Source organism: Oxyura jamaicensis, chromosome 5 (genome assembly GCF_011077185.1).
Source record: "Oxyura jamaicensis isolate SHBP4307 breed ruddy duck chromosome 5, BPBGC_Ojam_1.0, whole genome shotgun sequence".
In the NCBI taxonomy this organism is placed as follows: Eukaryota; Metazoa; Chordata; class Aves; order Anseriformes; family Anatidae; genus Oxyura; species Oxyura jamaicensis.
The window spans coordinates 59160299-59174875 of record NC_048897.1 but is presented as its reverse complement, the minus strand read 5'-3'; the positions used below and the strand labels follow the sequence as shown (position 1 = coordinate 59174875).

Sequence of the window (14577 nt, the reverse complement as noted above, 5' to 3'; positions counted from 1 at the left end):
GTGGGGCCGGGCTCGACCGGTCGCGGCCTCGGGGGGCGGCGGTCGCCGAGCCGGGAACGGCCCCGGGGCGCTGAGGGACGAGGCGCTGAGGCGGCGCCCCCTGCGCGCGCGCGGAGCTCCGCGTAACGGCCGGCGGGTAACGGGCGCCGCTGCCGATCGTCGTCCCCGGGGGAAGCGGCTCCCCGGCGAGCGCCGGGGGTGTTTCTCGTTACGTTTTTACCCCAGGTTTACCTCAGGAAAGGGGAGCGCGGGCGGTGCGAGCGTCCCTCCCGGCCTCTGGAAGCCGTTTCTGTCAATATTTGCTCGAGGTCGAACCCGCCGCCAGTTGCTGGCTTCCATTAGCGCCGGCTACCCGGTGTGATCGCTGCCCGGTGATAATTGGGTGAAACTGAGGGGGAAATGGCTTGGGGGAGTCCCTGTGAAATGAAATCTTCAGCAGAAGGAAAAAGAAGTCTTAAATTCCTGCAATTTGCCGATGCATTTTACTGTAAGCCTCTAGCTAATGAGAAATTCAGTCAGGGAGTGGGAAGAAACTTGCTTGTTGAAGAGGCCAAGGCCAAGGGTGTAACAGTTAAAAAGAGATCTGGAATTAAAGGGCTCATTCCCACTCACTCTCATTAAATCTGCTGGAGTTATTCAGCCTTACTATGGAAGGATTTTTCTCAACCAAAGAGCTGATGGACTGACTTGAGCTGTAATGGCAGCTGACAGCTGAGGAAAATGTCTGCTGCCTAAATAGTGGTAAAAGTGGCAAAGGAGCGAGCGGGCTGCATGTTGTTAACCCGTGGTGACAAAGACACCAAAATCGCCAGAAGGCAGAACAAAAAGAGGCAGGACACTAGAACCTGTGTGTAATGGTATGGTGCTGGTGTGCACATAAATACGTGTATGTACATACAGACAAAGACGTGTCTTCGGGACAAGGTGGGTTATTAAAAAACACTGATGTTTTTGTCGTGCTGATTAAATAGCAATATTCTCCATCATGTTTACTTACTGTCATTAAGCATTTTCTTTCTATTCCAGTCTAGACACCAAAGTTGTAGGTTTGCTAAAGCATCCTAGCATATTCTGGATAAGGGTTTTTTCTTAAGCTCTAGTGGATTTAATACTGTGTTTTTCTAATTGCGTGCATTGGTGGACTTTCCCTTCAGTTTTGGCTCTTAAGTGCTCTGGTTTACACCGTAAGCAGTTATTGATTGTGGGGGCAATGCAATTGCCCAGCTGGTGGCTGGGAGCCAGCCAGGTGAGGAGGTTGGAATTAATTCTCACCACCAACAGCTGCTAACTGTAGCCTACTAAGGGACATCAGAATTAGTATTTTTTAAATAATCATTTTGAGGTCTCTAAGCAGGCATTATAGGACTTGTAATTAATTGCTTACTGTTATTTTAGGCTATTTCTACTACTGCTGTTCTACTATGACTAGTTGTGTGTCTTTGGACACTAATGTTCTTTCTGACAGGATTGATTTCCCAATTTCGCAGTTATTTCCAGCATTTCTGAAGCGATCATAAAGAGGCTCTGCACCATCATGTAGTAGTACTTACTGGTAGCACGGCACTCTTTTACAGAGATGGAAATAGACATGCCCTTGCCGCATTTTTTTTTCTTACTTTTCTCTTACTGTTGTCTTATTCTGTACCTCTTCCTGCAGAGGGCGGCAACTACATGAGTGTAGAATGAAAAAAATGCACCAAGGTGGCAGTGTGCTTTAAAGAATGTGTATCAGAAAGGTGAATTGCTTCCTAGGCTGGTGCTAGGAATGACCTGTGCAGCCTACTGCAGCAAGGAGTGCTGCATGAACATGTTTACCCTGTTGGTTTTAGGAATCCTGAACTCTAGTGCTAGAAGGGTGTTTCCTTGCTTCCCCTTCTGTTCTTTATTGGGACTGTCATCTTCCACTTACCTTCTTTTCCTTCACTGTTTCCTATCCAGCACTTGTTGGCTTAGATAGGGCCGTAAAGCAAGTGGCTTCTGCTGAAGAATTTCTAGAGCAGAACAAAAAGAAGCCCTGTCTTTGTGGATCAAGTGACAGATACTTAAAGGAGAAAAGTGACAGATCTTTGGTGTGAGCCAACATATTTGTGTTAAGAGCTGCTGAACAAATTGGGCTCACAGGAACAAACCCACACTTGAAGGCTGTAGTGTGGAATCATGCGGGGTACATTTTTTCCATCCATGAAATAGTTTTTACATTTCAAAACGTTTTTCTGCTGCTTTTTCCTAATTTAATGACTACCAAGAAGATAACTATTAACTTAAAATTTATTTGGCACCTGTGGAAGTAGACCTTTGTTTCAAGGGTTGTGTAGTGCTAGCCTAACCTGAACTAAGCCTCACAAATGCCCTCGCTGTATGAGCAGGGAAACAGAGCAGCGATCAGAGCTGGCCAATCAAAATCACAGAGGAAGGCATGAGCAGAGGTGGAAGAGGGCTAATGTAGCAGGCACGCTGTGCTTCTTGGCCTTCCAAGAAAACAGCATTCCCTTAAAAATGAGTGCAACAGGATGAAGTGGCTGTGGTAAGACAAGGGGATAAAGACAAAAAGATGTTTGTGTAGTGGAAGCCTTTATGGAAGGCAGCAGGGTGGAACAAGCCCTGGTTGCATTGCCAGAGGCAGCCTATCCTGCCAACATCTTTGGGACTGAGCCAAGCCCCCTGCTAGAGGAGAAACAGGGTCTAGATGTAACAGCTCCCCATCCTCACATGGCTGCTCTGGGGCTGTCTTGTTCTAATCTAGTGCAATACTTTGCTTAGTAATGCGGTATTGCTGTGCTATATTATGTTTGTGAGCCTGTCTTTTGCTCCCTTGCATCCCTTTCCAGGCAAGTTGACCAGACTGGTGATTTCCTGAGTCTTCATGGGCTGAGTAGTTGCATTAGGCTGGTGCTGGGCAGCTAGGAGGCAGCACACACAATGGCTGTAGTAGGAACCTATTTGGCACTCACTGTGCCCTTCTGCTGCCCTGGAAGGATACAGTCACCTGTGTCCAATTTCTCCTTTCCTAGCTTTCACGAGACGCCTGGTGTCTCAGGGTGAACATACACCGATATTTGGGTAGCTATTTTTTCTTTGAAGCTACTCAGCAAAATGATTCCCAGATGCCTCCAACTACCCCTTTTCTCTCTTCAGGTGGCAATGACAAGAGCTTATGCATTTTGTCTGTGTGACCATATTCTCCCTCTGCACTTTAACCAGGAGTGTAGCACGAGCTATGCTCTCCTGTTGGTCAAATGTTCTCTGGCCCGAGTTTAATGCCCTTAGGTGTTGTACAAGTGACAGCATCATAGAATCATCTAGGTTGGAAGAGGCCTTCAAGGTCACTGAGCCCGACCATCAACCTGACCTACTCAGTCCCATCACAAAACTGTTTCCCCTGGGGAAGTGGTAACACTGCTTAAACAGCAACAGTTCTTCTATTTCTGCCTTCTGCTGCAGTGCTACAAGAGAAGTAATGCATTGAAAATATCATGTACCCCATGAGAACACGGAGATGTCTGCCTCTAGGAACTAAACGCTTAAAAACAGATTTCAAATTAATTTAGCTGGCTAAAGAGAGGAGAAAAAAAAAACACAAAGTACTTTTCCCAAATGCTTTGAGTTCTTTAAATAGGGGAAGGCAAAAAGGGATGTGAAAGAAAATGCTATAAAAAGAATACCAGTGAAAAATTGATTTTAATCTTCCATTGGGTCACTGACATTCTAACTGCTTAGTCATTAATTACTCCTAGAAGGATTGCCACAGTTAATTGATTGGATAGGAATTTGGACAGGAATGAGTAGTTGTCCAGCTAAATTAGGATAATTTCAGTGCTTAAAAGTTACCTTGAGTATATATGGGTAAGGATCACAGTGACTCTAGAAACAGTGTGACAGTGGGTGAATTACGTGAAACTAGGAGAGAATGAGTCGAGTCCCTGTGGCTCTGAGCTACAGTGTAAGGTTTAATACCATTTGTTTACCACACTTGGAAGGATAGTTTCCAGATGAATTGTTGTATCTGCAGTGCTTTGGAAATAGTGTGCATTAAATACTGATACCTTATCACAGCCTCCGGCCTCTTCGCTTCCTCACTGTGTGGGAGGGACTCTGGCCCTTGGGAATCAATACATGATTCAGTAGGGGTAGAGGCAAGGCAGCCTAAGAAAGACTAAGGGAATTAGACTGTGATTAATTTCTTAAAGAAGAGACCAAGAGACACAAGCAGTATCAATAAACTGCAATAAAAAGTTTTATAGAATTTTATATTTAGATATTAAAGCTTTACATAGTCATATGATTAAAAGAGATACAGGCTTTCCAGAAATACCTTTGGTATATAATTTCCTTCTGCATTAGTCAATAATAAGCGTTATCTACAGCAGGGCTACGATGCATAAAAAATAACATGGTAATAAAATGACAAGAGAGATTTATGAGTTACACAGAAATTCCATGCTGGCTAGGTTTTTGTTTGATGTGTATCCTGTTGTATTTTATCCATGTAGGTTCTCTTAGCCATATTTCAGGATTCTTTGGCAGCAAAATAAAAAAGAATAGTACTATACAAAAGAAGAGAGTACATAGATTAATTCATTAATACTTTAGATGGAGAAATAGCTCATTTTATTAAAAAAGGAAAAGCTCAGTTTTATTATGAAATAGTATTTATTTACAGGTATTTTACATTTTTAGAAAATAGGTAATACAATTTTACTTTAAAATGCTTCATTTATTTTTACTACTTATCTGCTTGTACAAAAGAAGCAAATACACTGTCTTCTCGTTCTAGCAGAACCTCAGGCTTGTCGTATTCCAAAATAACCCCTCTCTTCATTACAATAACCAAATCAGCATTCAGGATCGTGTGCACGCGGTGCTGAAAACAAATAAAATGCCAGTTCAGTATACCTACCAAGTACATTCCAGGATAAGACAGCCTTCCAGAAATTAATCTTCCCATCAAGTTTGATTAAGATGACTTTATCCTACATTACATCCTGATTTACTATGCAAATATTGCAGCCAAATATGAAGATCACGATCCATGTAGATATTCAAATACCTAAACACATGTAATACCTGAGTATAAATGGTCACGTGAGTTTAGGCTAAGGACACCCCCAGTCCAGATGCCTGCTACCAAGCATTGCCACCAGAAGGCAGCCAGGAGGAGTGGGAACAGGGCAGCGCATGTGGTACTGCTCTCAAGTACTCTCCCCGTCTCAGAATGCTTCTAGATCAGGGGTTTTCCTGAGCCTGGTGTGGTTTGTCCATTTGTAAAGCTGAAGGGATGTCTCTCCTAAGACCTTGCCGATGTTTCCCCTTGAATTTTCATAAAGATTTTCCATCCATAACCTTTGGAAAGGAGTTTTCCAGGCCTGCTCTGAACTGCCTGAACAAGTTCCTTCTTACGTTTGTTCTGTGCGTCACTCCTTGCAGCTTCCTCTAATGCCTCCACCCCTTGTGCTGGCAGGAATTGTTAAGGCTAGAAGGGCCCTCTGGGTCCATTTGGTCCAAACCCTGCTCGAGCAGGGCCACCCAGAGCTGGTTGTCCAGGAACTTGTCCAGGCAGCTTTAGAAGACCTCCAGGGAGGAGACCCCACAACCCCTCTGGGCAACGTGTGCCACTGCCCTGTCACCCACATAGTAAAGAGGAGCTTCCTATGTCCGGACAACCTCTTGTGCCCTTTGCAGTTGGTGGCCATTGCCTCTTGTTCTGGCACTGGGCACCACTGAAAAGAGCCTGGAAAAAACAGTCATGCCCCCCACACCCTCTCCCTGTCTCACTGTTTTGCAGACCTCTCTCACATTTCCTTACATTGTCCTTTTTCCAGGCAGAAGAGGCCTAGTCTACTCAGCTGCTCCCCTTCAGGGGCAGTTCCACACCTCTGATCCTCCTTGCTGCAATTCTCAACATTTTTCAGTTGTAACGTGTCGTTCTGAGGCTGGGACTACATACAACATTCAAGGTATGTGCAAACTATGATTTTATACAGTGTATGGTTTCTCTTTTTTTTTTTTTTTTTTTTGTTCTCTGCCCTTTTTCAAGTAAGCCCTAACGTTTGATTAACTTATTTTATTGGGAAGAAACCTACCCAGTTTCTTCCTCAGTGAATACTACAAATAATTCATTTAGTTTTTCTGCACTATCTTTCTCTTTCCTGTGTGTTCCTTTCATGTATGCAACATCAAATGGCCCTACGAACCAATGGATTTATTGCTCCTGATGTATTTAAGGGATTCGCTATCATTTTTAATGCCTTCTGGAAGTTGCTTTCATATGCTTTTTTTTTTATTCTTTTGCCCTGCCTTACTGCAAGTGCTATGTACTATTATCTGTTATGTAATATGCTTTTGATCATTTCTGTTTTCTTCATTTTGGCTATGAGTTCAGGCTTTACAAGAATGTCTCCTTGTTTCTAATAGCCTTCTTTATTTGCTTAGCCATAACTGCTTCTTTCTACCCTTACTCAAGCCTTTCCTAATAAGAAGCACGCATTGGCTCTAGGATTTTTGAATAAAATCCTTCAGTAATTTTTGTGATCCCCATCATATTATTTGCTCCCATTTTCTTTAAAAAATATTTTTTTATAACAAGCCTCCTCATTTTTACGAAATGCCACTTTTTAAAGGTGAGTGTAACTGCATTCCATTTTTGGTTTGAATTACTAGATATTACTAGATATTACTAGATATTTATTACTTAGATATTTAATCTCAGAACACTATGGTGCCTGTTACACAATAACTCTTCACCCGTAAGGTTCTCAGTCTGATTTTGGGCACCCTCAGGATCAAAACAAGTCTTCTATTTCCTTCTGTGGCTTCCTAGCCCGGTGTTCTATAAAATAATCACTGATGGCATCTACAAGTCACTTGTCTGCTGCAGTCTTTACGTGACATTTATCCAGACCACAGGCAGGGGGAGGGGACCAAAATGTCACATTCCAGTTATACTCACTGCCCTTGTCTGACCACAATCAGTGCTGCCATCCTGGTAAAGTAACATAGATGGTAACATAGACCCAATACTACTTTTCTTCCTAAGCACAAACAACACGTTATGTTTCTACCAAAGAACATTTCAAATACAAACCCACCTTCCGTAGACTGCATTTACAAATAGAAGAAAAAACATTGAACAACTTTACTGCAAGTGCTGTTTGTTTGAATTGCATGGTTTAAAACTAAGAGAATGAAAGGCTAATAAACAAAACTTCCTCAGCCCATCTCCAAACAAAAAGATACAGAAATGCAAAATGCAATGCAACTCAGTATTTTCATGCAGAGAAACACGGAAATTCTGTGCTTATTATTCCTTTGCTTTTCTTGGATGAATGGATACCATGAGATAAATCAGGTTTTCTGTTAGACGTCTGCTAATTGTAAGAGAAAGATGCTGTACTATTCTTGACCATACATTTTTGGCATTGTGCTTGATCTTTAAATAGTAAGAAGCAAAATTACTGTATTTCAGCTCCCTGAAATGTGTATTTTTAAAAACTGAGGACAAAGAGATGTATTACTTCTGACATATTTGTCAAGCCAACTGCTTTGATTCAGGTCTATAAACAATTTTATTTACAAATACTTGAGATCTTTGTGTTGTAATTTCAAGAACATGCAAACCTAAATTAAATCACTGTCAACAGGGATGGGGTGGTTTTTAGGAGTCAGTAAAATTCTCCTTCATTTGTTTAAATACTGAAACAAAATTGCTCTATCCTGTGGCAGAACTAATCACGTAATTTTACTCTTCGTTAAATCATTATTTTAGCTTGAGAAAACTTGTATTGCACAATAGTCAAAGTCGTGTTACATTAGAAATTAGCCTAAAATGGGTAAATGAAAGTAGAGCACAAACTTGTATGCCTTTGCAGGTAATGAGAATTAGCACTGACCAACACATTTAAGAAATTGTTGTTATGTATCTAAATAAGAAAGTAGTTTAGAATGGAAAAGAAAGCTTAAACACTGAAAAAAAAAAAAAAAAAAAAGATTAATGGCCAAATTCACAAAGTTGTCAGTGTTGATAAGAATGAACAAATGGGGCCTTTCTGATTCTAGTTTGGAATAGAATGGCCGTAGAGACTGTACTTACTGCTATTGTAACCACGGTACGGTCAGCAAATGCAGTCATGACTACCTTCTGGAGGATGTTCTCCTATGAAAAGGAAAACATTTGTTGCTTTTCATAGAACAGAAGTTACACAGTAGGCACACAGATACTCTGAAGAAGGCTTAAATAACCACTGATTATTACATCCTTTGTTGCAGAAATGAAAGATTAATTCCATGTCAGAACTTAAGTCAGTGGTCTCCAGTAAGCCCTGCTTGCTCCTGCCACCTGCACTGCCTCTGGGCTTCTCTGCCATTGTGCTGTGCGCACATGAGCTGCACTCTGGCTCCCAAAGCCCCACTATCCTGATCTCAGTTTTACAGTGTAGTAAATTAAAGACAAATTCAGGGTGCTGCCAGGCTGCATGCATGCTGACACCTCTGCAGTACATTTTTTGCTCTGCTGAAAGCCCAGGCATGTCCCCACACACTGGGGACTTCTAATCCCATGGGGTGGCAGGGATAAGCATGGGAGTGTGCTGATCCTGGCATATTTAACAGTGAAGAAGAATTTATGATAGTTTTAACGTGTAGTTCTTTCTCAAACAGTACTCATCTGTTCCTGTTTAGGAAACATGTTGCATACCAGACTGCTTACATGCCACTAGCACAGACACCTTTGTTTGCTATCAACTGTTCTTTAGACACACGTCCCAAGGGATGAACTGTATCCTTACTGCATCAAAATGCATTTTAACTGAGCTGTGGACAGCATAATTCCCAACCGTACTGACATTTACCACACTAACATTTTACAGAATTAAAAATCATAACTGTTTTAATAACTGCCCTCCAATTACATTATTCACTCACAGACTACTGTCATCACGAAGAACACCGAAACATTTCTCATAACAACATAACCAAGTAAAAAATCCTAAGAATGTACTGTTCTGTTTGGCTAAAATCCAGTCAGTGTGCTATTACTGTGTGGTTTAACCTCTGTCTAGCAATTTCAGGCAATTAATGCAATAATCCAGTGTGTCTTTGTTTATTTCTTTGACCCTGCTTTCAAGACTTCCAACTTCCTGACTTGTCCTGCCCACCATGCTGGGAAAATTTGTCTGCTTGCCAGTTTACCCTTCAGTGACCATTGCAGCTGACCTTCTAAAGCTTTGTTTACTTTAGGAAATCAAACTGCCAATGAAAATAACACAATTCATTTTCCTAAAGCAAACATTGCTGTAATAACTTTTAAGTTCCCAGAAAAAAATGATTTAAAAGCACTTTAGACTAGTTTGCAATGATGCACAACTACCTGGACATATAAACAAGTCTGCAGTAAACATGGTATAAGCACGTTACAGTGTAGACAATCATCTTCTCAATTTTTCTTTTCATATTAACAATTGTCTCCCCCTCAAAGAATAAAAGAAATTGGAAACATTCCAAACTCACCGTTGCCATGTCAATAGATGCTGTGGCTTCGTCCATGATGAAGATGCTGGTCTTCCGCACAAAAGCCCTTGCTAAGCAGAACAGCTGTCTTTGGCCCTGGCTAAAATTTTCACCCCCTTCTGTGACTATAGCATCTGGAAAGGATACAGCAAAAACATTATTTGTGAGGTGTGGATGAGAGGGATGGATATGAGCAGAGCACTTTTTTCAAAGTAACATTTCCTACCCTCTGAAGCTGCTGATGGCCCAATTTTGTCTGCTTATATCTACTGCTCAAAATAACCAGTACCTCTGTCTCGCTATGTTCTTTATACATATTAGACATCAAAGTAGCTAAGGGTGTTTAAGAGCGAGTTTCTCTGAGATGTGTGCAGTCTAGGGCACTGCATCACGGTGCAAGGGGCAGCCATCATTTCCTTACTCCCAGGCTTTCTAACTTAGCATTTTAAGGGTCTGTGGTTTTTGGTTTTGTGTGTGTGCATCTTTATTGTCAAGTTTTTGCTTGCTTTTGCATAACCAAATAATTCACACCTTTAAACTTTCATTCCCCCTTTGAATTGTCTACGCAATGGAAGATTGTAAAATGCAAAAGAACATATTCTAGGTAACATGTGATTTGTGACATCTTCTCTGAATTCACAAGACTCGTGACCCACAATAACAAAGACATGCTGAAATAAAACCATTTTACCATTAATTTGAAAAAGAAACAGGATTCTGCCCCACAGGTGCAGTTGGTAAGGGAATTAGATGGATCTAGCACCTTTGCCTGCAAGCACGCACTTTTTGTCACCTCCCATAAACCTCAGAAGGTTTCCCTTCAGCAACTGCCTTTTTAATAAATAGGCAATGTGAAACGCTGTTCTGTTGTGAAGAACAGAATGTGATTCTGTTGCTGTTCTGTTCGTCTTCACAAGAAGGAAGTCTTATTACCTAGGCCCCCAGGTAGCGCTTTCACCACATGCTTGAGCTGTGCTATTTCCAGTGCTTCCCACAGCATGCTGTCAGTGCACTTTTTCTCTGGGTCCAAGTTAAACCTACAGTTAGATGCAATTCAAGAACATTAGTTAGTATCAACTTCTGCAATGTATTTCTTCTTTTGGTGTGCCCAGAAACAAAACCACAAATAACCTGAATCATATGCTAAAGACCTGCTATCTCTTACTGGTATAAATCCACTGCATTTAGCAGACTTGGTCAGCATTCAACATCTCTCATCCTTCCGGCTCTGCCTTTTAAATCCAATATGTCCCTTTGTCCCTCAGTGATAAGGAAGTGCTAAACAGAGCAGTCAAGCTTCATTATGATTTATGAAATGCAAGTCTTCACTCCAACTGAATACATCTTGGATTTATGAACAGATTAATGTTATTTTTGCTTGCTGGGGCCCCAGATTGATAGCAATGAATGTGAATCTCAGATCATATCAATATACAGGATGATAATCAGAAATAAAAGATTCAGTGGTATGGGACACTTTGTTTTTACTGTTTACTGCTACTGTATGTGCTCTGAGTAACCAGTGATGGCTCTGAAATAAATTTTTGAATAGGTAAATTATTAAAACAAAGGTATACAGTTGCCTTGTCGTCTGACATAAATGAATCATGCTTTATTCAGGGAAACTCAGGAGATAATCTTGGGATCTGTATTAGTCTCAAGTCAGCAAACTGCAGAAACCTCTATCATTTTCAGTGAACTCTAATGACTTTTCTTATAAAACTATAACTGCAGGTGATGCGACTCTGTACTGAGGATTATACAGTTCCTTTTTAAGGTGAACGACACTGAGATAGGGAGTGACATTTATTGGAAACTATGGAATTTTTTTCCACTGTTTTTACTGCATCATCTTCTTAAAGAAGAAGGAAGAGGTGGAAAAAAAAAGTAAAGCATAAACAAGGCGTTTGATCTCACAGATGAAAGAATATCTCAAAGACTAGAAAAGCATCAGAGGATAGAGGCTCCAAGATAAAACACCCTACAAGTCCTGCACTTCTAATGAACTTCTTAGAACTTCTCATATAGTTCTGCTGCTTCCCCTTTTTCTACCTTTTTATTTTTATTTATTTATTATTTTTTAAGTCGGCATTTTCTCCATCTCATTTTTTAAGGCAGACAGAAGCAAAAACACATAGGAGAATAAAGATTTCAATGAGTGCAGAGCGGTTACGGGTGTTTGATGGTGTGTTTGTTGGTGGGCTAAACTGACGACAAAATCCTGAAGCAGTAGTTATGCTCCCTAGTTCCCCGGCATGGGCTGCCTTCTGCTGACAGCATGCTGACCAGCCTCGGGCACTGGGAAGGGGCACTCTGGTAGCAGCAGGTAAAAGGCACAGACAGAAAGCAGGGATCCTGCCTACCCAAACTGAGGCGATCAAAACCGAACAGTTTGCTATCAGCAGTTTTGTAGAAGTCATTACATGGGACAATGCAGATAGTCACTATTTTTCTATTGCTAGAGCTCAGTGCTTACCGGATCGTTCCGCTGAATAAAATAGGGTCTTGGAGAATGATTGATAGCCTGGATCTCAATGTCTGTAAGGGGAGCTTAGCGATATCTATACCATCGATGATAATTCTTCCTATTCAAAAGAAAATGGAGAGTCTGCTGGACTGTTTATCACGCCACACAGCTGCTGGCAAAGACATGGCTCACTTTCAGCTTGCAATGCATTGCAGCAGGAACAGGCCTTGAACTGCATATCCCTTTATTCACTAATGAAACAAGTTTAGGTTAAGCAGCACGCACTATTCTCTTTTGTGTAAGGTAGACCTGTACTATTTTAAGAAATGGATAGACACGCTACTTATCTGCTTGACCATTAATAAAAATGTAGCAAACAACAAGGAAAGAGGTTACTTCAATTAAGAAGGGAACCAAGGGAAACGGTCATTTCAGAAAGCCAAATTACTATGGAGCACTCTGAAATTTTATCTTCAAGTACGACAACTGTCTGGTTTCATGTAAGGGCCCTGTGGGTGATGTGGCTGGGAAACTGAGGCTAGGATTCTTAGGACACACAGGGAGGCAATCTCTGAGGCAGGTGGCCATGGCATACACAGCAGGAGATACGGCAGGAAATTCCATGGCATCAGGCCAAGCTGCAGTCCCCAGTGAATCCTCTCTATGCCTGGTGTGCAGATCCTTGCTTATACTTGAACACTTTTCTCCTTTTCTGCTTTGCTCCTGCTGCTGTGATTTAGCAGCAGAAAAGGCTGTCTTCTGTCACTCCTGAACTCTTGCTTCTGTTATGTAGAGTGAGAATTTTTATTGATCCAGCTAGTCAATGGCACAGCTGTTAGATGACAGATGACACCATACTTAAACAAGCCCAGAGAGTGTATCTCAGATTCAAAAAGTGCACTGCAAAGCTGCTGCTATTCAGGAAAGGAATATCAATGCACCTTCAGGAACTAAGCTTGACCAACACAAAAAAGTGTAATCTTACCCTCAAAAGTGTCAACCATTCTGAAAAATGCAAGAGAGAAGGAAGATTTTCCACTGCCTGTTCGGCCGCAGATCCCAATCTGTGACACAAAGAAGATGAACATCAAGTGAATGAAAATGGACACATCAAGTGAATGAAAAGTGTCTGTATTCGACATTTAAGGTGGAGGTACTATTCCAATCTACATGATCATCACATACTCCTGACAGTTCAGTCAAACTGCACTGGCCATAACAGCATCTCTAATTAGTCTTTGTCTTTAAAGGTCTGAGCATTTAGGGATAAATCAAGGCCAGTCCTATGTACAGAAACAAGTGGGGAGTGACACAGAGGAGCAGGAGGGCTGGCCAGTGCTGCCAGCAAAGCTTAGGATCTGGAGGTGGCCTTGTTGAGCAGGAAGGACACAGGCAAACAGGATTAAGGAGGAGAAAAATAACTGAGAAAAAAGAGACACAACCAGGCAGAAGAGTAACGATGGGAATAACTGCAGGGGAACCACATGGGAATGATGGAAAGTAGATCTAACGCAATAAGGGGTCATTGTCACTTCTTTCATCACTGTGTGCTGACAGCAGTGCACTGGGATACTGAGAAATGGTGTGTAGTTCTAACTTCTCACTGTAATATACTCCTAAGCACAACAAACTAAAAAACCCACAGATCCCTCTCCAGTGCACTACATTCTTTTTGAGAAAAAAGTCTGTAATTCAGTCATTAAAACATACCGTTTTTTTGTTTTGTTTTGTTTTCTTTTTTCCCCCCAAGTCTGTGGTTTCTATGATATGCTAGTCTAAGAAGCTTTTCAAAATCAATTCAGTTATTTACCTTTTGTCCTGGAGAAATGTGGGCATTGACGTGCTTTAGCACTGGCTTTAAGTTGCTGTCGTATCGGACACTGAGGTTCTGGATTTGGATCTCGCCTCTGTCTGGCCAGTTCTGGGGAATCTGCGAGGAAGCTGTGCCAGGAGCATAGGGGAACAAATACAACCACCCTCTCTGAATTCATCGTATCATTAAGTGATTTACTGAGTTATTCATGGTAATACACTGCAAAATCATTAGTATTTCAGCAAGCTCTTTCTGCATGCTGCACAAAACTGCACTTACAAAGGAGCCCTTCATAATTTTCAGCTTCTGTTTTGAGAAGGCCATGGATTCTTTTCACTGCACCCAGCTGGATCTCCATATCAGCCAGGTTACGAACCATCCAATTCAGATAGTTAGACACCTGATGTAAAGCAAACAAACTCCTAAATTCCAGATTTTTAGCAGTTTGCATCATTTGACCAGCATGCACCTTATATTCCTGAACACTTGTTCAGCCTTAGTAAGCTGAAGTTGTGAATGAACTGCGTGGTACGACAGGGTGACAACAATGACTTCAGGTTACATTTCCTGACTGCAGAGCACAGAGATTGATACTATGGAGATCTACACCAACAGCAAAGAGGAAAGAAAACAGTAAAGACAAGTGGAAAGACCTCATTTGGTAACTAAAAAGGTTTGACAGTCTGGAATGATGTATTTAGTCATAATTATGATCGATGCACTGAAACAATATTATTATTCACAAGGGAAGACATTATAAAAATATGATGCAATTTGGCAATATTTGGTTGACACA

At 41.4% G+C, this 14577-nt stretch overlaps 1 protein-coding gene and 1 long non-coding RNA gene across 3 annotated transcripts in view; one reads left to right on the top strand and one right to left on the bottom strand.

The window, feature by feature from the left end:
- Positions 1–1246: 1246 nt before the first annotated feature.
- LOC118168206 lies at positions 1247–14182 on the top strand. Of its 2 annotated transcripts, XR_004751421.1 has the most exons (4): positions 1247–1536; positions 5820–5954; positions 12762–13059; positions 13854–14182. It is a non-coding gene; the product is annotated as an uncharacterized LOC118168206 (long non-coding RNA). The 2 variants fall into 2 exon arrangements; XR_004751420.1 differs by lacking the exons at positions 1247–1536; positions 5820–5954 and adding an exon at positions 12272–12488 and having other exon boundaries at positions 12613–13059.
- The window catches only part of ABCC8 (ATP binding cassette subfamily C member 8), a 77552-nt gene continuing 67185 nt past the window's right edge, over positions 4211–14577 (bottom strand). Inside the window, exons 33-40 of the mRNA XM_035328392.1 lie at positions 14061–14181; positions 13779–13909; positions 12954–13032; positions 11978–12086; positions 10435–10538; positions 9502–9635; positions 8087–8149; positions 4211–4861 (exon numbers count right to left, since the gene is read on the bottom strand). Coding sequence (XP_035184283.1) covers positions 4724–4861; positions 8087–8149; positions 9502–9635; positions 10435–10538; positions 11978–12086; positions 12954–13032; positions 13779–13909; positions 14061–14181 — 879 coding nt within the window. The 3' untranslated portion in view covers positions 4211–4723. The remainder of the gene's footprint in view (positions 4862–8086; positions 8150–9501; positions 9636–10434; positions 10539–11977; positions 12087–12953; positions 13033–13778; positions 13910–14060; positions 14182–14577) is intronic.